Source organism: Xiphophorus couchianus, chromosome 13 (genome assembly GCF_001444195.1).
Source record: "Xiphophorus couchianus chromosome 13, X_couchianus-1.0, whole genome shotgun sequence".
NCBI classification, from domain to species: Eukaryota; Metazoa; Chordata; class Actinopteri; order Cyprinodontiformes; family Poeciliidae; genus Xiphophorus; species Xiphophorus couchianus.
The window spans coordinates 1,797,996-1,824,127 of NC_040240.1; the positions used below are offsets into that span (position 1 = coordinate 1,797,996).

The 26,132-nt window shown below is 41.0% G+C and overlaps 1 protein-coding gene across 2 annotated transcripts; it reads right to left on the bottom strand.

Moving 5' to 3' along the window:
* Positions 1 to 295: 295 nt before the first annotated feature.
* strn3 (striatin, calmodulin binding protein 3) lies at positions 296 to 25,962 on the bottom strand. Of its 2 annotated transcripts, none has more exons than XM_028035750.1 (16): positions 25,412 to 25,962; positions 14,115 to 14,218; positions 13,426 to 13,499; positions 13,270 to 13,348; positions 12,827 to 12,988; positions 12,576 to 12,714; positions 11,328 to 11,463; positions 10,026 to 10,165; positions 9,748 to 9,926; positions 9,337 to 9,384; positions 7,645 to 7,766; positions 6,593 to 6,760; positions 5,824 to 5,964; positions 5,640 to 5,747; positions 4,651 to 4,737; positions 296 to 1,283 (listed from the first exon to the last, which is right to left on the bottom strand). In XM_028035750.1, the coding sequence occupies exons 1-16, from the start codon at positions 25,667 to 25,669 to the stop codon at positions 1,210 to 1,212; spliced, it is 2,019 nt and encodes a 672-aa protein (XP_027891551.1). In that variant the 5' UTR covers positions 25,670 to 25,962; the 3' UTR covers positions 296 to 1,209. The 2 variants fall into 2 exon arrangements, with proteins under 2 accessions (XP_027891551.1, XP_027891550.1); XM_028035749.1 differs by having other exon boundaries at positions 296 to 4,245; positions 25,412 to 25,961.
* Positions 25,963 to 26,132: the final 170 nt, after the last annotated feature.

Here is a 26,132-nt window from a genome sequence, read left to right on the forward strand (position 1 = left end):
GTGTCTGTGTGTGCGAGGTCAGTAACATCTGCAGAAACACACACAGGAGCCAAACACTGACAGAGGTGACGTGAGGATGAGGAGTCGGTCGGCCCCGAAGAACAGCTGGGTTCAGGCTGAGCGGGTCACTAAAGGTCTCGTCACTGGAAAACAACTTCAGTTGGATCAGCGACACCAGAAATAAAAACTCAGTGGTTCAGACCAGGGGCGTCCAAACCTTCTCTCAAACGTAATCACAGGCCAAGACATACAAAATAAATAAATACTACAATCCAACAAATAAAGTGGTCAGATCCCCCCCCAAGAAAAAAGATGTTCTTCACCATAGATCCAAAACTTAAAGGATTTACACGTTTGCTATATTATGAAACCAGCGTTCCAATTCTTTGGGCTTTGGACAAATTTATCGAACAATTGATTCTCTGTAATGGGAACAGGATTTGTGTCCCTTTCAAAACACTTGTCAATATTTAACCAAGTTTCATAAATAAAGATGATTTGGGTTCAGCATGAAGTAAAAGTTTCTGGATAAATGTGGTTCTGCTTATTATACAAGCTTGGTTGTAAAAATGAATATTTTATTTTGCACTTTACATTTTCCATTGTAAGAAAATGATGTTTACAATTTTCTCCTGATTTAAAAACAAACCAAAAAGAAGCTCTGAGTCCATACAAAAATCAGTCCAAGGGCCACAAATGGCCCCCGGGCCACTCGTTGGACACCCCTGATTTAGACATTGAGTTTACAGTTTGGATCCATATTTCAGACATTTTTGATGTAAAAAGTCAGAAGAAATGTCATTTAAATAATCAGATCAGGTATTTTAGGTCAGGCTGATAGATTTTTGTACTGTTATTTTTCCAGCTTCAGAGGGAGAATCTGGATTTAGTGGCCAGTTTCTAAAGCTTTGACTTGACACTCATTTTATCTGATTTCCCTTTCTGAACTACAAGAACAGATTATTTCTGGCTCTGCTGCTGTAATCGGCCTGTAATTCTTCCCATCGGGACCAGAGGTGTCATAACACCGGTGTGAGAGCAGCTGCTGTCTAACAGTATAACATGGTGCTGACCTGTGTCTGTTCTTTACATACCTGATTTCAATAACATTTAGGTTCTTATTAAACCATCCATCCAGTGTGTTTCATCTGAACCGTTCTCCTTTCATCCGTGTGACTTCTGCTCTTTAATCTGTGGCAGTGAAGTTAGTCACCGAGCGACGGTTAATCTGTGAGCGTTGGCATGGCCGACAGGACAGCTCCTCCGCTCCAGTAACAATATTTCTATAAAAAGGATTATAAAAACTAGATTTTTTTTTGTCTCTTTCACACAAACAAAAATACTCAGCTTTAGACGCGGGGCTGCGCTCGGCGTTCCGAGCAGCTCCACCCTCGTCAGATTTTTCACCAACCATGATCGCTCGGCAGGTTTTTCCAACACACAAACTCACTCATGTTGGGTTTTTTTTCCATTTCTTAATTTAAATTTCTTCAAAACTGTACAACTGCTAAAATGTTTTCCTGGCAACATCAGCACATTTAAATATTTTTCTTTTTCTTTTTTTTTTTTTAAAAAAAGGAGAGAAACCAGAGATCAAACATCAGATGTTCACTTCAGTCCAGACTTTGTCTCCGTAGGTTTAAAGGAAAAATCCCCTGTTTGTCTGTCAGGTTCAGTGATTCTCAGGCTGAGCTTCAGAAAGTTAAAGGAAAAATAATTACCCAAAATTTTAGATATGAACATTAAACAAACTGGCTCTATTAGTTCAGATCATTTAGCGCTTCTGCTTCTTTAGTGTCCTGATAGATGTTAGCACCCCCTGCTGGCTCCTTTACACACTGCTGATGCACTTTTAATGCTTACCACTGTGAAGGCAAATGTTATGTTACGGATTACAGACAAAAGACAAAAAAAGGATTTTTAGTATTTTTTTCTCTCAAAAATAACTTCTTTAAACTGAACCTCCACACCACTAGGGGCAGCAGCAACTCAACCTGTCAGTTCCAGCCTGAGCTTTCCTAGTGGCCTCATACAAACAGGAAGCAGCACATGAACTTAAAGTGTTTCATAAAGATGTCAATAACAGGTGAAGCAGAAAACAAACATCTGCTTTTTGAATTGGGGTTATGTTGAGAGTAGTCAATATCTTCCCTGCAGTGGGGAACGTTCAGTATCTCTCTTGTTCTGCAGTTTATGTTGCTTCATAAACTGCAGAATAAACAGTATAGAAATCCTGATGTAGAATCAGGACGTGTCTTTACTTTTCCTGTGATGCCGCCATCTTGTTCTTTATTTTTTAAATAGCCCGACTAGGGGCTGAAGGTAAATGATTTTGGTCAAAAATGTGTCAGTTGATTAGCTTAATCAAAAACTGTTAAGTGTTACATGATGTTAATTCATATTACTGAGTCTGCTGCAGCAGTGACTCAGTAATACGAGTCACTGTCAGTCAGCTGACATTTCAGTGTTGGCTGACTGAATTCTGCAGCAGTGTGTCTGAAGATGAAGGATTTCGTTTTTACACACAGTTTGATTGGGATTAACATTTCACTTTGTTGAAAACCAGAATTAGATTTCTGGCTTGTCACTGATTAGAGCCTGTGAGCACAGTTATGTAAAGATCCAACCAGTCAGATGGACTGGTAGAATGGTTACTGGTTAGGAAATCCCCACTAGGGATGCACGATATATCGGTATCGGTATCAGCCGATGTTAGCCACGTTTTATCATATCGGTATCTGTCCGATAAAACTGGACTGATTAATAGCCGATGTTTACTGCTGTCTAGTTGCTGTTTGTGTTTCAGGAGAACGCGGTTGGCCACATTCAGTCACGTGACAGTGAAGCAGTGCAGGACTGTGGGGACTTTAGTTAGAGCAGCAGTCACAGTGACTGTGTAGCTGCTTTTACACTGGATTGAAACACATAGGAAATATATATATATATATATATATATATATATATATATATATATATAAATATTGGTAAATATATTATTGGTCCCTACTCTCCACAGAAGCCCATTTCAAAACTTCAGATCCGTCTCCCCACACGATCCCTGCTGTCAGAGTTTTTGGTTCTTCAGGCTGAATGAATAATCAGCAGAAGGTTCTGTTAAGAGGACAGAACCGTTTAGGACGAAACACTGAGTTTCTACATACCAAGTTGTGAAAAACTGATCAAATCAGAAGTAACAGTTTAATTCTTGCTGCATCACTAAACCACATCTGTCCCTGGCATTGGTCTGATCAGACACGTTTCCTCGTCATTTCTCTATTTTCTAAGCAGACAGCTTGATGAGCCCTGACTTTATGTGAAGATGGATTCTTCAGTAAACGTAACTGCACTGTAAAGCTGAATGAGTCTGGAAAGCAGTCAGAACTTCATCCTTCACTCAGAAATAACATGAAAGCCGTGATAAAGTTAATCATTTCAGACTTAATTCTTCCAAGTGAAACTTTGTCGCTACGGAAAACTTAAAGGACCAAAAATGTCATTTTGACTGCAGACGTCTAGCTACTGTAACAGTAAAATGTAAAGAATTCATCCTTTGAACTTGATAACAGTAAAGATGATGAAAACACAAATCACTGTTAGACATTTTAACTAATTTACCGGCTGCCTTCCTGTGAGTGGATGGTTTAAAACTAAAAATCCCATGATGCAATGTTTGACCATGGCACAAATAAGGAGGTGACAGTGATGGAGACTGAGCCAAAGAGTTGATGGGATGGACGGAATCTGCCAGCAGAGAGGAGCAGCTCCACTCATCGGCTGCATTTGGGGGGATTTTTCCTTTAACGTTCCTACGTCTGCATGTGGAGATTGCACTAGAGTTCAACATGACGAGGAGGCCGGGCCGGCCACGGTCAGCCTGCTGGACACCGCCTTAGAGAGGGAACTGACTGGCCAGGTCAGACGTGCTCCATTCAGTGGGCGAAGGCGGCGGCGCGGGGCGGCTGCATGTGTGTGGGCGTCTCAGTCTGCTGCTGCTTTCAGATGGATGTGAACAGACCTCAAACCTGGCTACGTCTGACTCAGAGCCCGCGGCGCGGCGCTGTGCTGCTCCTCTCCTCTATACGTAGACTCTGGCCAGGGCGTCGGCTCCGGCAGAGGCGATGTAGGCTTTGGACGGGTGAAAGGTCACGTCGTAGATGGCCTCTTCGCTCTTCTTACGGTGAGCCGTGATCTCCTGCACGCACGTTTTACTGTCCAGGTTCCAGAGCCGCAGGGAGCAGTCGTGACCTGCGGAGGAGAAGAGGAGACATGTTGGTCGACCGAACCGCTGCTTCACTCTGCATGGTTCCAGTTACTTCATGGTTCCACATGGTTCCAGTTACTTCAGCTGAAGCTACGGACGTTCAGCTGAAGCTGAAGCGTCCGTCACTACCGGTACCCCTAAGTTTAGTATCGGTCGATCCCGATCCAATACAGAAAAACTGCTGAATCAACTTAAAATGTTTCTTTTTTTTAAACAGACATTAATTTACACAATTACATGTTCATTTGTTAATTCTGCAGCAGTTCAGCACATTTAACACACCAACAGCTTCACAACCCTGCTAGGCCCAACCTTTTTAAAAAGACACTGTTATAAACAGTCTGACACCTGGAACTGCTCTGAGCTTTATGAGACGTTAGGAGACTTACTGCCAGAGATCAAGTAGATCCCGTTAGGATCCACGGCCAGACTGGTCACTGCGTCCAGATGGGCCACCATGGCGTGGATCATTTTACCTGCATGGAGGACAAACTCCTTCAGATGGGGCTGAAAATTCATCTATGCAACATTATAGCAATCCACCTCACAAGTTTTAGTAAAACCTATTTATTCTAGAGACACATTAATCACAATTTGAAAGTTCATTCCTTTCTGTAGTTTTTTTTTTTTTTAGCCTTCCTGCTACCAGCAGCTAGCCTGAGGGCTGGAGCAGATCACATCTCTTCAACATTTAATAATAATAATAAAAAAAACTATGAAAAACCGAGAGCGTCCTCTTTATGAGAGAATTATTAAACAACAGTGTCTTCTGTCAGAAGCCTCTTTAGATACAATGCGACACAGGCTGCTGCAGGACATCCTTCCTGCACACAAGAAGGATCTATAGTAGACATTACATGTTCTGTCTAGTTGGTATTAATTTCATTTTAAATTTGAAGTCCTGTTGAGTTTATTAAATCTGTTATATTCTTTATATTAGGAGTAGGAATGTAAGATTTATCTATATTAGTGACTGATGTCACTGGTAATGATATCAGTCATTCTTTAACATTCTATATCAGTCAAACAAAACTGGGCTGATGTTTATTTCCATCTTGCTGCCATTTCTTTCTAACGGAGGAAGAGAAAGAGGCTGGTCATGTGACAGTGAGTCATGGTGCGTTTACAGACTGTGTGGAATTTTCAGGGTTTTTTTTAACAACAAATGGTGACATTCTGTTCCTCTCTCCTGCAGCTGTATACGTTCCACTTTATAAATTGACAAAAGACGAGAGCAATAATATTGTTAAAAGTCATAATAATAGAACAATCAGTATATTAAGAGACAATAAAGAAAGAGATAAAAAATTATAATAAATCAATAAAATCCCCTCTGTTTGTGTTGCTCCAGGTGGAACCCGGCGGTCAGCAGACTGACCTGACTTGTTATCGAAGAACTTGATGTGGCGATCCTCGTGAGCTGTGATGGTGACGGGCAGCGTGGGGTGACTCACCACTTTATTGATGTGATTCAAACCCGGGACGGCTGAGCGGGGCGGGAGAGGAAAGGTCAGAGGTGACAGGTTATGGAGATGAATGTCAGTGACCAGAGTGAACCTTACTGCTGTCTCCTTGACCCTTCAGCACCAGCGCAGTCTGGGACGTTTCCAGGTCGTATATCGCCACGTCTCCGTTGTTAAAGGATGCCACCATGTGGGCGGGGTCACAACCGTTGAAGTCTACAGCTGTGGGGATTCCGTGCTCTGCAGAGAGGGAAGTTCTGCTCAGTTACTTCCTGCTCCGTTCTGCTGAACTCATAATTAATCTGGTATAATCTACAGATGTACCGATCCAATATCAATATCTGTATTGGTCCTGATCGAGAAAAAAATCTAGATCGGGTATTGTGGCAATGTTTCCAATCCATAAAGGCAGATCTACTCACTCAAATTCTATGCTTTGTGCTCTGAGTGATGTCATGATTTATTATTTATTTTACTTATATTTAGAATTCATAATTGCTCTTTCTGGTTTGTTTCAGTTTATTTTTACATGTATGGCCAAAATAGTCAACCTATTGTTTTTTATCAGTTTCAGTTTCTTTGTTACTTTCCCATTGGCTGTTCTATTCCTAACTGTACTGACTGAACAAATTAAAGTAGATTTGTCATGTTTGACCAGCTAGTGAAGCTGTTGGTGTATTTATCTGTTCTGGTGCAGAGTTAGCAAATTAATTTGTAATGCAGAACACATATGTCTGTGTTTAAAAAAAGAAACATTTAAAGTCAGTTGAGCTGTTTTTCTGTATCGGATCGGTATTGGCCGATACAAAATCTCAGATATCTGTATCAGAAGTGGATCGGTGCATCCTTAGTGTAATCTGCCTCTCACCATGGTTTGTGTTGAAAGTGCTGATGCACGGGTCTTTCTCCACAGTGTTCCACAGCTTGACGGTTCCGTCAGCGGAACAGGACAGGAGGCGGTTCTTGATGCCGCTGTAAGCCAATCCCCACACGGCGTCGGCGTGACCCAGCAGCGACCCCGCCAGGACGCTGCAATCTGCCAGCAGCACAACAGGAAACTATAGGAGGGATTTTTTTGCTTTGCTACAGCTTAACTTCTGATTTCAGTGTAAGGCACCATCTGAACAGTTTCTTCATTGATTCCACTAAATAAAGAATAGAGTGGATCCAAGAACCAATGAATCAATGTGTCTGTAGAAAACAATGTAAAAAAGCTGCAGATTTAAATTGGGAGGCTTTTATAAACAGTTTTCTGATGACTTCACACAGAGCTGCAGATTGGTCCTGCTGAACCTTCATCGACCATTCATGTTGAATTCAGGCTGAAACGATTAAATGGATCAATTGTGATGAATTGATTATTGAAATAATCGTCAACTATTTTCGTAATCAGCTTTAGCTTTACCTAATTCAAATCCTGTAAAAATAAATATCCTACCTTTCGCTGTCCAATTAGTAATCAATCAATTAGCTGCTGATTCATCCTTTGATACAAATGATCAAGAGTTCACTAAAGGAATGGTGTTATTATATTTTAGCCAGTAAAATAATTCTTATTTAAAATAGGAGTTTAATTATGTATCACCACATTTTGATATAATTCTAATATTGTACAAAAGACTTAAGTGGCTAAATAAAAAAATCTCCAGAATGTAGCAACTTTTTTATCTGATTTTATCAGAATAATTGATCACCTGAAGTAATCGTTAGCTGGTTAGCTGTTGTGTTTAGTTCATCTAAAGACTCAGCTTGAAGAAGATCAAAACAATAAGAACTGTTTTCCAAGATGGCCAACTGTGCTGCTAAAAGTCAAACTTTTCACTCAACATTCTGCAGAAATCCACAAAGTTTCTGATTTAAATGTTAAAGACCAGAGAACAGGGAGCTGATCAGCAGTGATCCAGTGGATCACGTCAGTACCGTAGGTGTCATATGGGTCGACGTTAGAGCTGGGGATGTTCCACCACTGGATGGTGGAGTCGATGCCTCCACTGAAACACTGCTCACCGCTGGAGGTCATGGCCAAGGACAGAACCGGGCCGCTGGAAAGGAAAAGACGGAAATAAATTAAAATATTCTTTCAGGAAATAAACTCTCTATTAATAACAGTAAGTTATGGTGATCTTTCAACAACCAGGCTGGATTCTGGTTGAATCTCTTCAACAGATCTATGCTGCTATTTTGATGAAGTTCAAAACTTTAACCTATTGAAGGTTTGTTCTCTCACACTTTAAAAACTTTCTAATACAATTTTATTTTAAAAATAATCATAAACAGAACGTAAAATTGTTGGACAAATATCTGATTAAAAACAAACAATAAGATGGAAAAAATTTCACATAAACATGATAGAACCTACAGTGAAAATACAGAACAAACTTTTATTAAAATCCCAGGTTTCTGTAATATACAAGAATATTTTTTTCACCTTTAAGTTGTTATAAGTTCCATAAATATAAACTTAAGAAACAACAGGAATATTTCCAAACAATGCCCGTGATCTACATGTGGCCATCTGTTTCCAGAACTGTGCAGGGCTGAAAGAAAATCTCAGTATCTGGCCGAAACCATCCCGAATCTCAGAGAGCGACTTATGATCTGACAAAACAAATGTTTCCAAGACAAAATATTTAACATAGATGGACACCATCACTGACGCAACACAGTTTCTTCAGTAAAAAAAACTGAGCATCATGCTCTGGGACTTGAAATAAGCAAAATTATTATTTGTTTATTTTAGGGTCAATACTGAAGGAGGAATAAAAAAAGTTCTCTGTGAACTTATTGCAGATATTCCTACCGAGATCTGACTGGATGGATGCTGACGACTGGACCTGGAATAAAGTCACAAACATGATGTTCTAGACTTCAGCTTTCTTTCTCCATCCTAACCCACACCTTGAAAACCAACTCCTTACGCTTCTCCAGACTGTGGATCAACTTTATTTTATTCAGCTGGAGCTTTTGAGTGAAGTGGAAGAATTTAGAAAGGCTGGCTTGTCAACACTTCAATGGTGTAGAAAATGAATAATTCTACCTTCAGACACTAAACACACCGTTTATGAGGACCAGGGTTCATAAAGCAGAGATTCTTCATCTAAGCCTCTGAAAAACCTTTCTGACAAAACGTGTGTGTGTGTGTGTGTACCAGATTTTTATATCTTTGTGGTTACCTATTTTTGTATACATTGTCCTTTTCAGGAGACATCTTCTGGGTCCCCATGAGGGGAATTGCTGTTTTCAGGTTAAGGTTAGGTATGTGATGGTAAGGGTGAGGGTAAGGGTTAGGTCAGGGGTGGGCAACTCCAGGCCTCGAGGGCCGGACTCCTGCAACTTTTAGATGCATCTCCACTTCAACACACCTGAGTCAAATAATGAGGTCATTAGCAGGACTCTGGAGAACCTGACTGCACTTGGGAGGTGATTCAGCTGCTGGATTCAAGTGTGTTGGACCAGGGAGACTTGCAAGAGTTGCAGGACACCGGCCCTCGAGGACCAGGATTGCCCACCCCTGGGTTAGGTTGTAGAAAATGAATGGAAGTCAAAGTAACGTCCCCACAAGTCACAAAAACACGACTGTGTGTGTGTCTGTATAGGAGTGAGGATACTTACATGTGACCCCTGAATGTGTAGATGGGCTCCACATCAAAAGAGGCACTTCTGAAACAGAGAGAAGATCCAGGTTGGTGTTCAGGTCATCATGGCTGCGGCTCTCCTTTTCTTAAATGAGCTTTTAAAGCTGCACTACTTTTATTTAAAAATATGGTTTTTACATGTTTGCTAAAACTGAAACTGAATAGAGACGCAGTTTGTTCACAAAGTGCTGGCTGCATCCAATATGAATGGAAAGTTAAAAGGAAAACGTCAAAATGATCAAAACATTATCACTGTGTGAGTTTAGATTAAATGACTGAAATGAATGAACTTTATGATTCTCCTGTACTAAGTTGTGTTAAAGAAAGAGTGTATTTGACGTAACTATGGACGACGGTAGGGCCGAAGTGTTGTGCTGAGTCAGCATACTTTTTGGCTGGGACGGTCTTTGTGAGGTTCCACAGCTTCAAGGTGTGGTCTTCAGACACGGTGACCAGGCAGGGCTCCACGGGGTGGAATGCCAGCGCCCGGACGCCATCGAAGTGGCTGCGCAATGTGTACTTAGGGTTCCACGTCTTCCTGAACGCAGACTCTTTACTGGACGACAGCTGGTGGGGACACACAGGGATGCAGAGGGACGCAGAGGGATGGTGGGATTTTGTCCATTACGTTTTCTCTCCCAGCACAACTTGAACTATTTTTCTTACATCATAGCCAAAGTCCGTCTCGTCGTTGGTGACGGTGAGGTCTGCCAGGTCCCCCAAACCCAACACGCTTTCCAGCACGTCGTCCGGCCCTCCCAGCAGGAAGGACTTCCCCCCGCCGGAGGGGAACGGTAGTGGTTCCGCTGCAAAGAGAAAAACAATTCAACAAGAGTTGAAACTAAAGCCGCGTCCTTCTAGGATCACAGGGAGTGTCTGAAACATTCAGCATCTTCAGACAGATATGGACCAAATAAAACTTCTGCTGCAGATAAAAGGAACCCATTACAGAACTACATATTCATTACCAGGTTTAATGTGCAAAACAATGTTCAGCAGCAAATTGTATGTACCAACATTGGGAAATGGACTAATGAGACACTTGAACTGCCTTCAAGGCCCATACATAAAGTACGGATGAAGACTAGTCCACTGAAAAAAAGAATTCTGACTAATCTCGGAAGATTAAAGTCAGAATTCTTATTTTTCCAGTGACCCTAATCTTCTTCTACAATAAATTGACATAAATCATCATAAGCATATGAATACATATTTGTTTTCTATCAGATTCATTTGAACCAGGCAATCAGGAAAGAGAGAGAGAAGTTTTCACGCCTCTCTAGATTCTGATATGATTTTCACGTCAAAATCACAAATGATGTTCATATTGTTGTTTATGCAGCAGCAAGTAGAGCATTGTTATGAAGTGGAAGGAAAACAATGAACTTTAATTTTTTTTAAACTAAAAAAAATAAAACATGCACATATGTTTATCAGCCAAACTATAAAAGTAGTGCGACTCGTATTGTAGAAAAGCTGTCTGAAGGCTCGGCGGTCTGCTCTGTATGCTCCTCTGAGCTCCAGTCAAACAGATGAAATCTAGCATAGCTGTGGAGCTTTACTGATTAGCAGGAAGTCCTTCAGAGTCGAGTCTGACAACTCGGAGCCTCACGGTGCAAACTAAGCCGTTTCTGACAGATGAAATTAGACAATTTATGCTTTTAGGCATCAATTGTGCAGAACTGCTACAGAGAAGCCGATTAACAGTGACTGTGACAGGAAAGAATATCTAGTTTACAGGAATGAAGCTCATTGTGGAGGGGAAGACAGGTCTGAGTTGACTGAGCAGAAACAAACAGCCCATCAGCTCTAGATAGCAGCTCTAAGAGAAACTACAGGATCAGCCTTCAATCACTGGAGCCAATAATACACGAAGGTCTGAAGAACAGTGTTTCTAGATTCTTTACAAGATTACTTGATTTGGGCATCTAAACTGTTAATCAGCTGAGAGTTTCCTACAGGTCTCACCCCACTCTGTCCCGTCTCCAGAGCTGCGAGCTTCTCCGGCTCCCTCTCCGTCCTCTGCTGTCACCAAGAAGTCAAACTCCTTCAGGGCTTCCTCTGTGTCTGCGTCGTCCTCTGATGCCAGGCCCTCGTTCTCTATCTGCACCATGCAAGGCAGAGAAAGAAAGGAAGGAGGCAGGGTCAGGAAAATACAATGGCCAGGGGAGATAGGAAAAAAAAACCCGAGTACATTTCTGCTAAAAATCTCTAAAATTGAGATTAATCTCAGAAATTTTCTAGAAAAAAACATAGAAGGCAAAACTCGCCGCAAGCTCCAAAACACAAAATCAATGGAAAAATGCTGCTGATAAAAATGTTGCAATCTCATAAAATAGAAGCAAAGAGCTATACTTAACACAACAAATACAATTAAAAATGCTGCAAACACAGAAAAAGTAAATACAAGATAAAAAAAAAAACAACAAAAAAAACCCAGACAAATATGAAAGCTGTTTCACAACACAGAAACACTCCAGACCACCAGGGGGAGTCTTACAACGGCGCATTAGGGCCATTGAAGATAGAGAAGAACGTGGTAGAATAAATTTATGCCTTAAAACTCAGAAATTGTCTCGAACAAGAAAACTTCAGAGTTTGAAGAGTCAAAAATTTGCTAGGAAAACTAAAATTTTGAGAGAATTCTCAGTTTCTAGAAAAAACGTTGAAATTCTTTCTTTTTCTTAATGACCTAATATGCCACTGTAGAGTCTGGAGTTGGTAAAGTTATCCCCATAAATATCCTAGAATAATATTGTAAAAAATATTATTGTTTCAAAGAGATATGAAGTTGTACTTGAAATGCCATATCATGACGTCCCTTATTTACCTTAAATATGTGTCTATGGTGTGGTCCGAAAGGATTATTTGTTCGACTCCCTCTAGTGGTGTGGAGCTTTGCAGTGGAATTTGCAGCATTTCATACTAGAAATTGTTTTTACTATGTGCAGCGTTTTCCTCCTTGCTCTTTTTTCCTGTGGTTGCAGCATTTTGTTTATGGTGGCAGCATTTTTCATTTGCATTTGTTTTGATGATTGTAGAATTTTGCTTTTATTTTCTGTGATTACAGTGTTTTTCTTTGCATTTGTTTTTTCTGTCAGTGTGTTTAGCCGCTGGTGCGTTGCAGCTGGTATCGCTGTCGACCATCATAGGAACCACATCCAGGAGAAATGATTTGTCATAAAAACCCAACAGGAGGAAGTTCAGCTGCCTTACGTTAGGCTTGTGTTTCTTAGGTCTGTGTTGTTTGTCAGAGCTCATGTCATCCATCAGGTCTCCTTCCTCGTCCTCCTCCTCATCGCTGTCCTCTGCGTTTTCCAGGAAGTTGAACGTCTCCAGATTGTCATTTGGAATCCTGCACAGAGCAAACACTTTAACCCCTCATGCTCTGTGTACCAGGTAACGGTTAGGTGAGGTGAGGATGGATGGTTGGTGCCATCCATCCTGGTTGAGATGTGTGTGTGTACCTCTTGGGATCTTTGCAGCGCTCCGTTCCATTGATCAGGTGCTGCAAGTTCTTATTCTCCATCGATCCGTTCTGCTCAGAACCCGACAGGCCGAGCAGAGAGCGAACCCTCTGAGTGCGAACATCCAAAATGGTGTCTGTGTATCCCACTTCTTGAAGGTACCTGAATGCAACACATGACATCCCAGTGGATACTGAGCTGAACTAGTGTCGCAACTAATGACTAATTTAGTAATCAATGATTCTGGTGATTAATCGGATAAAAAACTGGCACATTGTACACATTTTTAATTTAGGAACTAAAGCACTTCCTACACAATATCGGAAATACAAAAGGCAAATTCAATTTCAGTTCATTGACTCATTGTGGTGAGCATGTTGTCATATAGTTTCTCTACAAATCCCCTTATGGTCTTTGGTTCTTCATTGAAGGACAGGTCTTACTGTCTGAGGAGCTGCCGGCCTTGTTTCCACATTAGCTGACTGTTGGCAGGGACAGCAGAGACCTCCGACTCTTTGGTGTCTTCAAGGAGAGAAGAGAGACAAGCTGAGCCTTCTCATCAGGTTCACAGCTGGAGCTGATCTTCCTGCAACACGTACCTGACTCAAAGATTGGCATCTTCATGTCTCCTTGGTTTAACTCTGTTCCATATTTTAACTTGTGGTATTTTGCTCTGAGAAGGAGAAACAAAGAATAACCTTAATTAATTTGTCATGTTAGTGTCACACACAATGATTACTCCCATATTTTCATCAAACACATTTTGACATCACATAACCTGAGGAAATATAACATAATAATGTCAGATTATCATTTCATTTGTGAGTAAAAAGCTGCCCGAAGCAGCCTGGCCCTGTGAGGAAGAGCTAACATCACTGTTTCATCAGGATCTAATCACAGAACCAACGGTTTCTCTACAAATAGTGACAACACCAGGAAGGCTGAGTGATCTGAAGCAGTTTCTCTCACTGCGGAGCAAAGTGACAGCGGCTGATCTTCAGACGTTTGTGGATGAAGATAAGATCGATGGATAACTACAGTTTCTTATGCCAGTATCGGTCAATCCCCCAAAATGAAGGAAATCAGGGCTGACTGATCGGTAGGCACAGAGGCTGACATTAATGTAATTATTCTACACGGATTCAGAAATGAATTCAGTTGCTGTCTGTCGAAGCCAATCAGTGAAGAAAGAATCAAAAACATACTAAATCTTAGAGGCGATATGAGTAATAAATAGTAAGACTGGCATCGGGGGAAAGTAAACAGAACATTAAGACCCGTTTCTTACCTTTCCTGCTTTAAAGCGTATTCTAACATTTTGATTCTCCTAACCAGGTCGTTCTTCAGGTTCTCCTGGCCCTTCCTCTCCCCCTGCAGGAACGCTATCCTGGCCTGGAGAGAAACACACACACAACACAAACACAGAGTTCAAAACACTCTGTCCACACACATCCACGAACACAGATAGACACACACCCCACAGCTAAGCTAAAACTAGCCACAGCCCAGGCAGATGTAGGTTTCTAAATATTTTCGTCTAACCAAGAAATGGAGTATCCCAATAGGAAATGAGAGTGAGATGCCTATGGAGTGCCAAAAGGTATAAAACTAAATAAATAAATAAATACATATTAAATCACAAATTAAATGAATCATGAAATAAATAAATGTTTAATTAAATGTTTAAATTATTTATTTATTTACTAGACAAGTTGTAAGTTATTAATTATACAAATGCAACTTTATAACAGCCAAGGCAGATAAATCAATGTGTATTTAATTATTTAATGGTTATTGTTCCTTAAGCATCACCATGAAATAAATTAGTCAAATAAAGAGTTAATTCAGAAATGAGAGGGCGGGGCTAATAATGACCTATTGAACTCCGCTAGTTTAGCCTGATTCTTTGAAAAGTTAAACCAAGGCTATTATTAATACTCCAGCTCTAGAAATATGACATTTAGTTGCTTCAACCTGCACTAGATTATTCGACAGAAATAGCAAAATATTTGCAACCTAGTTTGTGATTTGTGAAACATTTATTTGATTTGTGACAGTTCTACAAAATAGATTTAAAAGAATCAGGCTAAACTAGATGAGTTCAACAGATCAGTGTTAGCTCCGCCCCTCAGCTCTATAGCAGTGTGGGGCGTGCTGTGGTGGCGCAGCGGGTTAGCACACCCCACGTTTGGAGGCCTTATTCCTCGACGCGGACGTCACGGGTTCGACTTCCGGTCCCGACGACCTTTGCCGCATGTCTTCCCTCCTCACCCTCCTTCCTGTCTGCCTACTGTCGCAAAAATATGAGCCACTAGCGCCGCAAAAACTCTTCGCAGAAAAAAATGGAAGAAAAAAAAATATATAGCATTGTGCAAAAATGTATTGCAGGAACAAGAAGCATGAAATAATCTGCATTCAATTAATTATCTGCACCGGCTTTTATAATTTTGCATTTTAATATCTAATAAAATGTCTATCAACTAATTTTGTTCAGGGTACATTTAATTAATGATTAACAATTTATATATTTAATTTTGGCCCTTTTGGCCCTCCATAGCTGCAGGAGCCTTCAGCTAGTTCAAGGAGCTGCTGGAAGCTTGGAAAGCAGAATGCTAATGTAACTATTTGTTGGAACCACATAATGGCAGAATGGAGAGGCTGAGTAACCAACCGGTTGTTGAGGGATGTGATGTCATCACCCTATTCCTTAAACATAAGCAGCTCAAACAGCTGATGTTACACAGTGTGAGAGAGAGCAGCTGTCTTTAGCTTCTCTCCTTTAGTCGTCTGTGTGTTCTGAAGAGAATGTTAACATTTAAACCAGATTTCTAGAAGGTTCCAAACCTTTTAAACATCCAGCATGTTTTATGATAAAACAGAACAATGTGTTCAGCTTCCTGTCATTTGCTCCAATTTCACACCCTGTTTAACAGAGCAGCTGAGACCACTGCCATAGAGCAGTGATCATGTTGATGTTCTTCTTAGGCCTTAAAATGAGCCATCATTTGATCCAGGTGTGTTAAACCAGAAAGAGCTAAAACATGCAGGACACCGGCCCTCAAGGACCCACAGCCATAGAGGGATCCACTGACATCGGTAACGGTTGATATTTAATTTTAACAGTGATGCAGTAAAGCATTGTGGGAAGTCTAACTGAAGCAGAGGTGAAACCATTGGTGTAGTGTTTTTTTTTAAAAGCATAATAAAATATAAATAATCTCAGTAAATATCGGTTATCGACCATAACAGCAATATCAGATAACATCTGCTCAAATGTTCATATTACAGAGACAGTTATGTTTCTAACAGGATATTTTGCTTCTTTTTACTTGTCTACCTATCTTGAGTGTGTTACTGGAATTAACATCATGTTAAAGAAAAATCTGACATTTTATATTAAAAAGAAACCATCAATGAATCAACGTGGACAAAGTGAAGTAAAGTAGTAATGCACGAATCTTTCAGCACAAGTTGGGACTTGATTTGAAGGAAATCTGGATTCAATGCGTTTACCCAGTTTGCTTTTCAACAGAAATCTGCAACTGAACACACAAACTTCATCCACTCCAATTAACTCTAGAGTTTCTCTTGTTGATTCAAGGGAGAGAGAAACGTTTCCACAGAAATATTAACAAAAAACAACTTGAGGCTCCAGCTTGTTGTCTCAATAAGAGCATGGATCCTGAAACCGGACCCCTGCACAGAATTCTGGGAAGAACATGGCAGCTGTTTGCTTTTGAAGAAGAAGAAGCTGATATAGCACTGATACTGAAATGAATAATTCACAAAGATGTCATTTTGCTGTTGCCCTGCAAAGGTGAGCTAGCATTACCACAGCGGATGAAAGAGCAAGTTAATCTGCGTGTGTGTGTAGGTGTGTGCAGTGGTGGGGACCACTGTGTGATGACAGCACAATGTAATAATGACTTGGAGCCTCATATTTCTGCTCACACTATGCAGTCATGCCAGCCGCTCCAGTGCAGCACTCTGTAGAAGTTAGTTCAACATTTTCCACCACTGAATAAACACAGTACCTCAGTTTCCATTCTGGTCCATTTTTCAGCCCTGGGTCAGGTTTCACTTCTGGGTCTAGCTCAGCTTTAAGGGAATGACGCTGTGCTGCTCTCTGGCACCCTCCAAGATTAAAACCTGACCAGTGCCCTGTGTTTAGACGGGTGAAGCACCCTCACAGCACAACCATGACGAAGTAGTCTGTACATGTAGTGAGCCATCTGTCCCAGATTTACCAGGCTGACAAATCAGAGCAGGCTATGTAAGGACATGAGTCACCAGGGCCATTTCTCTGAACAACGCCATCATGAAAACACTCAAATACACACTTCAGTCCTTTCACAAGTTTTCAAGACTGAGGCAACGTCTGCTGGGCTCGATGTGAAACCACAGAGGTGGAGCAGGACGAGCGGAGGATTACTGACCAGCGTCTGGTATCTGAGTGAAGATGCCACACAGCTACGGTGGCCCATAGGGGAAGAGTAGGGGCCAAAGAGGTTAGGCCACAGGTTAGGATCACACTAACCTGTGGGATGTCGTAGGTTTATCAAAATAATCAATATCACAATACAATCAATTTAAATATATATATATATTTAAAGTTAATCATTTGCTCAAAGTTGATATAGGTAAGGTTCCTTGTACAGCACATTTCAGCTGTAAGGTAATTGTAGCTGCTTTACATGATAGAGAAACACTACATTTTGTCAAATGTCATCAAAATTCATCATCATAAAATGTTGGAATAAAGATTCAAATAAATCCATGTTCCAGTTATATTAGTCAAAATGTAGTTCTAAATAAATGGATTTTAGTCCAGATTTAAAGAAACTCAGTGTTTTGGCTGTTTTTCAGTTTTCTGGAAGTTAATTCCAGATTTGTGGTGCATAGAAGCTGAATGCTGCTTCTCCACGATTGGCTCTGGATGCAGAGCAGAAACAGAACCAAAATACCTGAGAGGTTCTGGAAGGTTGATACAACAACAGCAGATATTTAATGTATTGTGCTGCTAAACTGTTCAGTGATTTATAAACTCACATCAGTATTTTAAGGTCTATTCTTTTAGTGGAAGGACTTTAGAACTGGGTGACGTTCTCCATCTTCCTGGTTTCAGTCAGAACACCAGCAGCAGTGTTCTGGATCAGCTGGAGGATAGATTAGTTAATGTGGTTAATGTGTGAAGATACTGTTGCAGTAATCGATGTGACTAAAGACAAACACATGGATGAGTTTCTCTAGATCTGGCTGAGACATTAGTCCTTTAATACTGGAAATGTTCTTCAGGTGGTAGAAGGCCGAATCTGTAACTGTCTTTATGTGACTCTGAATGTTCATCTTGTCTACTGATTTGCAAAAAATGGATGCGACATTTATACATTCTATATTTTCTCAAAATAAGGGCTAAATTCCCTCATACTTTTTGGGTTTGTCCTAGTTACGGAAGTTAAACTATCGTCATATTGATGTTTCAAAAACTGCTGCAGCAATATGAAATATGGTATTGAGTATTTTTCAACTTACTGAGTTTGAAATGTATGTATGTATGTCACCAAATGCTGGTTTTGATCATAACGGTGGTCTGCAGATCATTTATGGACATAGGAATATGCAGCTTATGTCCATAGTTTAAGGATGGAATACAATCATATTCAATAAATTGGAATATGCATTCTGATAAGGCTGATTTGTCTGCTTAAATATTCCTTTAGAAAATGACCTTTAAGAAGGTTTCAAACATACTTTTCAAAAACCCCTTTCAAGGCAAAGGTGTTTTGCAAGGTGTGACAAAAACTGTTCAGTTTTACTACAATGAAAAGTGGTTTGAATAACAATAAGTATATATTTTTTAAATTAAACTTATCTTCCGATTTCCTTCTAATTTCATAGTAAACAAACACAAACACTCAGAAACTTTTACGCTACAGACGACTTGGGTATGCCCTTTCATTAAACGATCCTCACCTCATAACGCTAAATACAGCCAGCCTTCTAAAAGACAGAGTGTCCATATCATGTTACTGCTGCTGGGAATAGACCAAAGATAAATTTATACACCTAGAAAATAACAATCTCCCCTCCAAAATATTTAAGACACTGTTTCTTGAAATAAGGCAAGTTTTCAGATCTTACAATCATTTACAGATTGTACAATCATTTTCTACAAACCCAGACTACTTTGTTTGCTGGGCAAACAAAACAAGAGCTAAATTAAATTAGAATTTTTCTTTTAAGTAAAAAATATTTTTGCAACCTGCAAGTTGGTAGAAACTTTGGACACTGTTAATGAAGGCAGACATGAATGTATTCCTATGCGAGAGCATTTATGCATAAAACATGGCAAACGTCTGACCAATTGCACAACTCTTCACACAGAACTCTTTTTGAAATAGTTCGACCTGATCTGGTGTTGAGAAGTGGGGGTGGATGCCTCTCTGAGAACAAGATGACGCAATTTTCGTCAGGCGTCTATGTCAAAGAGAGCCGACAGGAGCACCACAGGGCACTGTACTCTCACCATTTCCTTTTCACTCTGTACACTTCGGACTTCCACCACAAGTCTGACTCCTGTCATCTACAGAAATACTCAGACATGTCTGCAGTGTTGGGTGAATCAGAGACGGACAAGAGTCTGAGTACAGAGAGCTGGTGGACCACTTTGTACTATGGTTTGGATAAAATCATCTCATCTTAAATGTGAACAAAAAAAACAACATAATTGTAGATTCCCAAAAGTCAAACATATTTGCATTACGGGAAAAGAAGTGAAGGTGGTTGAGCTGTAAAAATACCCCAGTATTCATCTGGACAGTCTGAACAGGTATTTGCCAACTCAACAGTGAAGCGTCTATAAGAAAGGGCAGAGCAGACTGGACTTCTTGTGGAAACTAAGATCCTTCAAGGTTTGCATCTAGAAGTCTGTTGTTGAGTGTCATCTCTTCAGACATCATCTGCTGGGGCAGCACAGGGTTTCCCCTAGAAAATCTGCTACTCTGAGTGGTAGGGGTACAAGGGCAGTCCATCAGCAGCCCACCATGTTTTGTCTTAAAAACTTTAAAAGTTACAAAAATTCAAAGGTACATGATCAGGCATCATAATTTGGGAATAACAGCCTGAGACACCAACTGGCAGGTACAGTGACGACACAATTGGAGCGCATCCTCACAGCCAGTCAACTATAAACCTGGCTTAATCCGTCTTTACTGTCACCGTTACTGGTGCATCAATAACCATATTTAAAATAAACAAGTGACACTTAGCCTGGTGTGGGGCAAGTAAAGCCTGGTGCCCCGCCAGGCTCATAATACACAGGGGGAAACCCCGCAGCAGCCTCAGAGCCAGGGACATAAAAAAAACTCAATAGCCTGATAAAGGCTGGTCTGGTTCTGGTTTAGCTCTGATTCTGGCCTGGTTCTGGACTGTGTAAACTCTGGAGATGATAATGCGAAAAAGGATTCTTCTTCTGAAATTATGGACAATCCTGAGCGTCCTCTTCATGAGTCTGACAGCAGAGTGCCTGTTCAAGGCTTCTTCAGACCTGCTTGAATTGATATTACAGCAACATTTCATTTCCCATTTGGGATTAAGGAGTACCTTTAATTTGTGTTAAAATAGAAATGGTGTATTAGAATGTTTTCAGATAACATTTATACGAAATTATATGTGGGAATTGAGTGTTTCTATAATTAGTTATTCCAATAATTCATATGAATACTTAACTACTATGAAAGAAACTGTTTGTTGTTTGTTTTTCTCCCCTCCAGAGGGTCTTTTGTGGACTCTAGTGTCCCTTATATGAAAGTAGGCTGACAGGAAAGGGGAAAGACATGCAGCAAATGTTGTCAGGTCCGGGAATCGATCCCACGACGGCCGAGTCAAGGACTCAAGGCCTCCAAACGTGGGTCGTGCCAACCACTACGCCACCACAGCATGCCCAAAGAAACTGGTTTTAATGTGGTGTAAAACTGGACTGTTAAAGGGTATGAAATGATTCTTCATTTTTCACTGAAAGTTAAATCTTTGAACCCTTTTGAAAGGTAAGTTTTAATTCTGTTAAATGAGTGAATCAATTAATTTATTGTCACTTTACTCATGTACAGTGAGATTAAAGTGTGACATGGTGAAATCTGGTTTTGTCCTAGAGGTTATATTTAAATCAATGTTGCTGAGATTACTCATAAACTTTAACCCTAGCGATGACAGAGGGATACCTTCTTTTCCCATGACTGAACGCATAAGTTAGTTTGTAAGTTGTGTGTATTGCGGTTATTTGGGGCTGGTCTACTTTTAGCTTTCAGCTGGGATCAGGCTGTCAGCACAGGGCCCAGTAGGCCAAGCTGTTTAATTACAGCCTCCTTTCACACAGACCCTGCCCCTTCTCCCAAAACATGGAGACACTAATGGCTCTTTTCCACTAGCAGCTCCTCAGCATGGCTCTATGCGGTTGTGAGGGTTTTCCACTAGTGACGGTTGGTGGTACAGTGGATCCTATTCACAGTTAAATATTTGCAGATTTTTTTGTGGAGCGCAACTACAATTTATTCACTGATATTTTTGTAACTAAAATATTCATAAGAAAATGCAGCTTGAGAAGCTGAAATACTCTTGGCTGGATGCTACTTGACACGTTGACTGGAGCCTGCAAAGCAACCTGCTCACTGCAGGAGCACCGAGCGTTCCTCAGTCACATCCATGGACTTCCAGAATTGTGGAACTGAGACCCCATTTATGAGGCAAGAGCACAAGATCAGAGACGCCACAGATTCATCTGTGGAATAAAGTAAACAAAGTTTTATTGTCACAAATGTCAGATGGACGTATGTCTGCAACAAAACATTCACGTTTGGATATGACAAACTTTATTTAAGTGATTCCCAATTTAATTAAGCCCTAGAAATGACAGAAAATGCCATAAATCCTGATGAAAGTTCCCACTTTGAAAGATTTCCAAAATTCATCAAATTGACTTCCAAATAAAGGTTTCTGTAAAAGTTCTGCCCCTTCGCAAGCCGACCTGATGCACACATTTCCTGTTGAATGAGGTTCTTTGCTTTTCTCCAGTGGTCATCTTCATTAACGATGTAAATGGAAGCGATGTGAGCTCCTGCTATGAAACATTAGATGCTGCTTTAAAAATACTCTCAATTTGCCAGAAGTCTCCCAGCCATTATATCCAGCTGTTCCAGTCATATCTATGGCCACATTTGCTTGCAGCAGTCTGCTCGGCACACAAACCGGAAGCTGCCGTGAAAGGAAGCCACATGTGCAACAAGTCCAGCCATTACATTTCCTCACACCTAAAATTCTCCACAGTCAGCTGTTTGTGGTATTAAAACACAGAAGGAGTGAGTGGGAACAACAACTCAGCCATCAGGTGGTGGGCCATGGATGAGGCACACAATCCTCTGGAACCAAAGTCCAAAATCTCCACAACAGCTGAAACACTGAGTTCCTTTAAATCAAGGATAAAAGCCCATCTGCTTAGAGGTGCCTTTAATTAGAAGAAAACGGAACATTAATCAACATAGTTGACTAAATGTCATGTTTATTGCTCATTTTATAATGAGCAATAAACTCATTAGTGACTGTATGGTGTTTTAGGATGTAAAGAATTTTGCACTGCCTCGTCGCTCAAATGTTCTGTAAAAATAAACTGGAAACTTTCTGTACAGGCAGACGCTGGAAATCTACACTTGATGTGGCCTTCAGATTATCTCCAGAAGAGTGCATGGAGAGATTCATGACCCAACAGCTCAATCCAAGGATTACATCACCAAGTGCAATGCAGAACATCTGATGCAGCGGTCCACCCCATATCACCATGTCAGTGACAAATCACGGATCTCTGTCTGCCAATCCAAGGAGCTGGTCTGGGTTTGGCAGGAGAACAGGACTTGCCTGACTGCAAGTAAAGTTTGGTTCAGAGTGGATGTTAAAGCGGCAGTATGTAACTTGTACAATTTGTTTTAAATTATTATTTAGATAATTGAAACTGTAACTATGTCGTGACAGTATGGTACGAGACACATTCTGTGAATTTTTTTAATGGCACCCCTCCACCTTCTCAGCGCTAACTAAAAACAACCAATCAGAGGCAGGAGGAGGGCCATAGCGCTGTCAAACACTCTTGGTGTGGCACTGCCCATTCCCCTGTCCCCACCTCCCTCTCTGCAGTGGTGCAACTTCTTCCTGATAGCAAAGTAGTTAGCATGGCCACCAATGACGGCAGATAAACAGTTTTCCTGTAACAGTAAGTTCTTGCTCCACCATTTGCACATTTGGCAGTAAGTACATGAGATTGATTGACAGTGCCAAGACCCTCCTCCTGGCTCTGATTGGTTGCTTTTGGTTGGAGCGGTGCATTTCTTCAGATGGCAATAGTAGCTCAGAGAGGAGGTGGAGATCAATCTTTTATCAGATTATCTGACTCATAACATACTATCTTAACATGGTGACAGTTTCAACAAATATGTAAAAAAAAAAAAAAAAAAACTTTTTGTTTTAACAAAAGATACATACTGCAGTTTTAAATCTGATTTTAACTTTTTGCTCTCAGCCCTTTAATTCCTTTTTATTGTTCAGCAGAGGAGCTTCCAACGTCGGGCAGCAGTTGTGGTTTGAAACGTTCCTGTTCCAACTAGTGATTGCTCCAAGTAGCCAACTGATGGATTCTTTGCTCTAAGTGACTTTTTACGCGTCACCTCGACTAGTCACAATAATGTGATAAAACTGATTTTTCCAAGGAGATGAAAGACAAAAAACTAAGTCAGAATTTGTCAGATGGTTTGAATATAAAATATAAAGCCATTTGTCAAAGGTGTTCTGCAAACTCTGGCAAATGCTACCGGAGCAACGTGTGGCCTTTTTCATCCATCCAGCTGATCAGCTGGATGGATGGAGGAGAAGCCTGGTTGTTCTATACAGAGACCTGAACTCAACCCAACTGAACAGCATTGGGAATAAAGGAGATTATGAGCCAGGCCTTTTCGCCTTACATCAGTGTCTGATCTCAAAAAAGGGATATGAATGAATACATTTTTTTTTTATAAATTTAAAAAACACTCATGGAACGCCTTCCATGAAGAGTGTGAAAGAAATGTTTCTTTCAGAAGGATTGATAATGTCAGTAGCAGCACAGATGCTCTCTACTCTCAGGCAATTTAATCTCAAAACTATCACAGCGTGGAAGTGTGATTTTCAACTGCTTCCATTCACCACCGCTTTATTTTACACCACAAAGTTCAGCCTGGCTGTGATAGGAATGATCACAGAGATCTGGGGAAAGAACTGACATCAAAGTGATAAAGGAGATCCCTGAAATGTGAGACACAAAAAACAGACTTCTAATATCCCTCCGATATTAATGTTAATATTATGAAATGCTGCAAGGTGAAACCATAAACTACTAGCTTTCAGAGTTAGGCTGCGGCTGTCACCACTCAGCTCAGATGAAACATAAACAAGATGGAGTATAATTTGACTGAAATCTTTCTAACCGGCTACTGAATGATAACTGACACTTTGTTATGTGGAGACATAACAGTTGAATTACACTACACTGATTTATGTAGAAAAAGACCTAAACTTTTATTACAATAATTTGGGGGATTGTTACGATGAGAAAAGTGTCATAATTTTGTTGGCTGATGAGGCTGTTCCTGCAGACGGCCTCATAAAAAATACAAACACAGCTCTAACAAGAAAATCCTTTTCAAATCAGCTACTTCACTACAACAGCAACATGAAGCAGCGTAGCTGCGATAACTGCATCCAATCAAATGATTGAAAGAAACTCAATCATTTGAATTTCTTTCTTAGACTGCAACCCACTTCCTCCATTCTTCTTCTTATTATTATTATCGTCACAGTTCTGATTACAGACGCTATGATTTAACAACTGAATCATAAATGTTGCAGTTATTGATGCTCTCATGGAGTCAACAGAAGACAGACATATTCAAATAAAGGGAACTCTGAATGATCCCTCTCATAAGACTACAGGTTTAAGCCATCCTCTATCAGTTCATTGTTGTCAGAATTAATCTCTCTTATGACCATTTTCCCCTGTAGCAGTAAGATGACTGCCTCTCCTTACCGTTTAGTCCTGGTAGCAGGTCCTTGATCTGATTACTCTAATAATCCCTGTAGCTATGAAGTGAAAACTTCCTGTCCCCTATCAGCCCTAGAGATGTTTCAACATGACCACCACCGCCAGCTGTTCTGACTGACCAGATGAGCTGGGACCAGTATCAGGCCTCGTTCACCAGATTCAACCGTCAGCTTGTCTCAGCTCAACTAAAGAACAGACAGGCAGCTTCACCGGGACAATAACACTTCACTGAGGCGATGCTACAATTAGCTAGACTGATCCATGGTGGGGATGTGTTGCTAATTCTTAGCTCCTGTCAATCTGCTGGTGTTTTTTCTAGTTTGCCAGCCGACTTTCACACCTCCATGACGGGCTGAGCGCTTCTTAAACGTCCCCTCCTATCACCACCTCACCACAGGGTGAAAGAGGGACCACTCGGAGCTGAGCGGATAGCCTGAGTTTAGCCTGGAAGGAGCTACGACGCTAACCTGGAGTTCGGCCCTCTCCACTTCCCAGTGTGCCCTCTCGATCTCGAACCGGGCCCACTCGTGTTGGATGTAGTGCAAGATCCCGGGAATAGTGTACTGCTGATGTGGCCGGGGCAAGTCTTCGTTCTGCTGCGGGACCATGACTGCTCCGATGGGGGGTCCGCCGCTGCTGCTGCCCTGCTGGTGCTGCTGCGGTGAAGGCGGCTGTCGCGGGGCGGCCGCTCCTCCTCCTGCACCTCCTCCAGGGTGTTCGTCCATGTTTTAATGTTTTTGTTTGGAAGTAGGGTTTGTAAATTTGCTCAGGTTGAACGAAGAGTCCGCCGGGGACCTCCCGTGTGACTGCTGCGGTGTCACCGCGGCGGTGCGTGAGGCTGGCTGCCCCTCAGCGTTTCGGGGAGTCCGGCTTAATGGAAATGCTGTGTTTACGTGTAGCTCTAACCGGCCGCCATCTCTGTTCTCTGGAACAACCTAGCGCGCTGCATGACGGTACATCCACCGGGATTCTCGTCTTCGTCTTTGACATTTTTCCTGGCTTTGGGCAACCAGCGAATAGGTTCCACACTGCCCCTAGCTGGTATGGAATGCACACCTGAACATGCCTCAATAAGTTAAGAAACATCTTCATTTCTGTGAGCATATTAATTTTGGTTTTCCTCGAATGAATGCTAAAGACTGGCAGTTGATCTAACTTAATATAAATATACAATATACAAATATAAAT

Bases quoted from the DNA above. Each gene is read 5' to 3' on its own strand.
- strn3 (XM_028035749.1), bottom strand. From the start codon at position 25,669: ATGGACGAACACCCTGGAGGAGGTGCAGGAGGAGGAGCGGCCGCCCCG. The intron at 14,219-25,411 runs GTTAGCGTCGTA...GTTTCTCTCCAG, and splicing joins TGGAGAGGGCCGAACTCCAG to GCCAGGATAGCGTTCCTGCA. The intron at 9,385-9,747 runs GTATGCTGACTC...TCTCTGTTTCAG, and splicing joins AAGACCGTCCCAGCCAAAAA to AAGTGCCTCTTTTGATGTGG.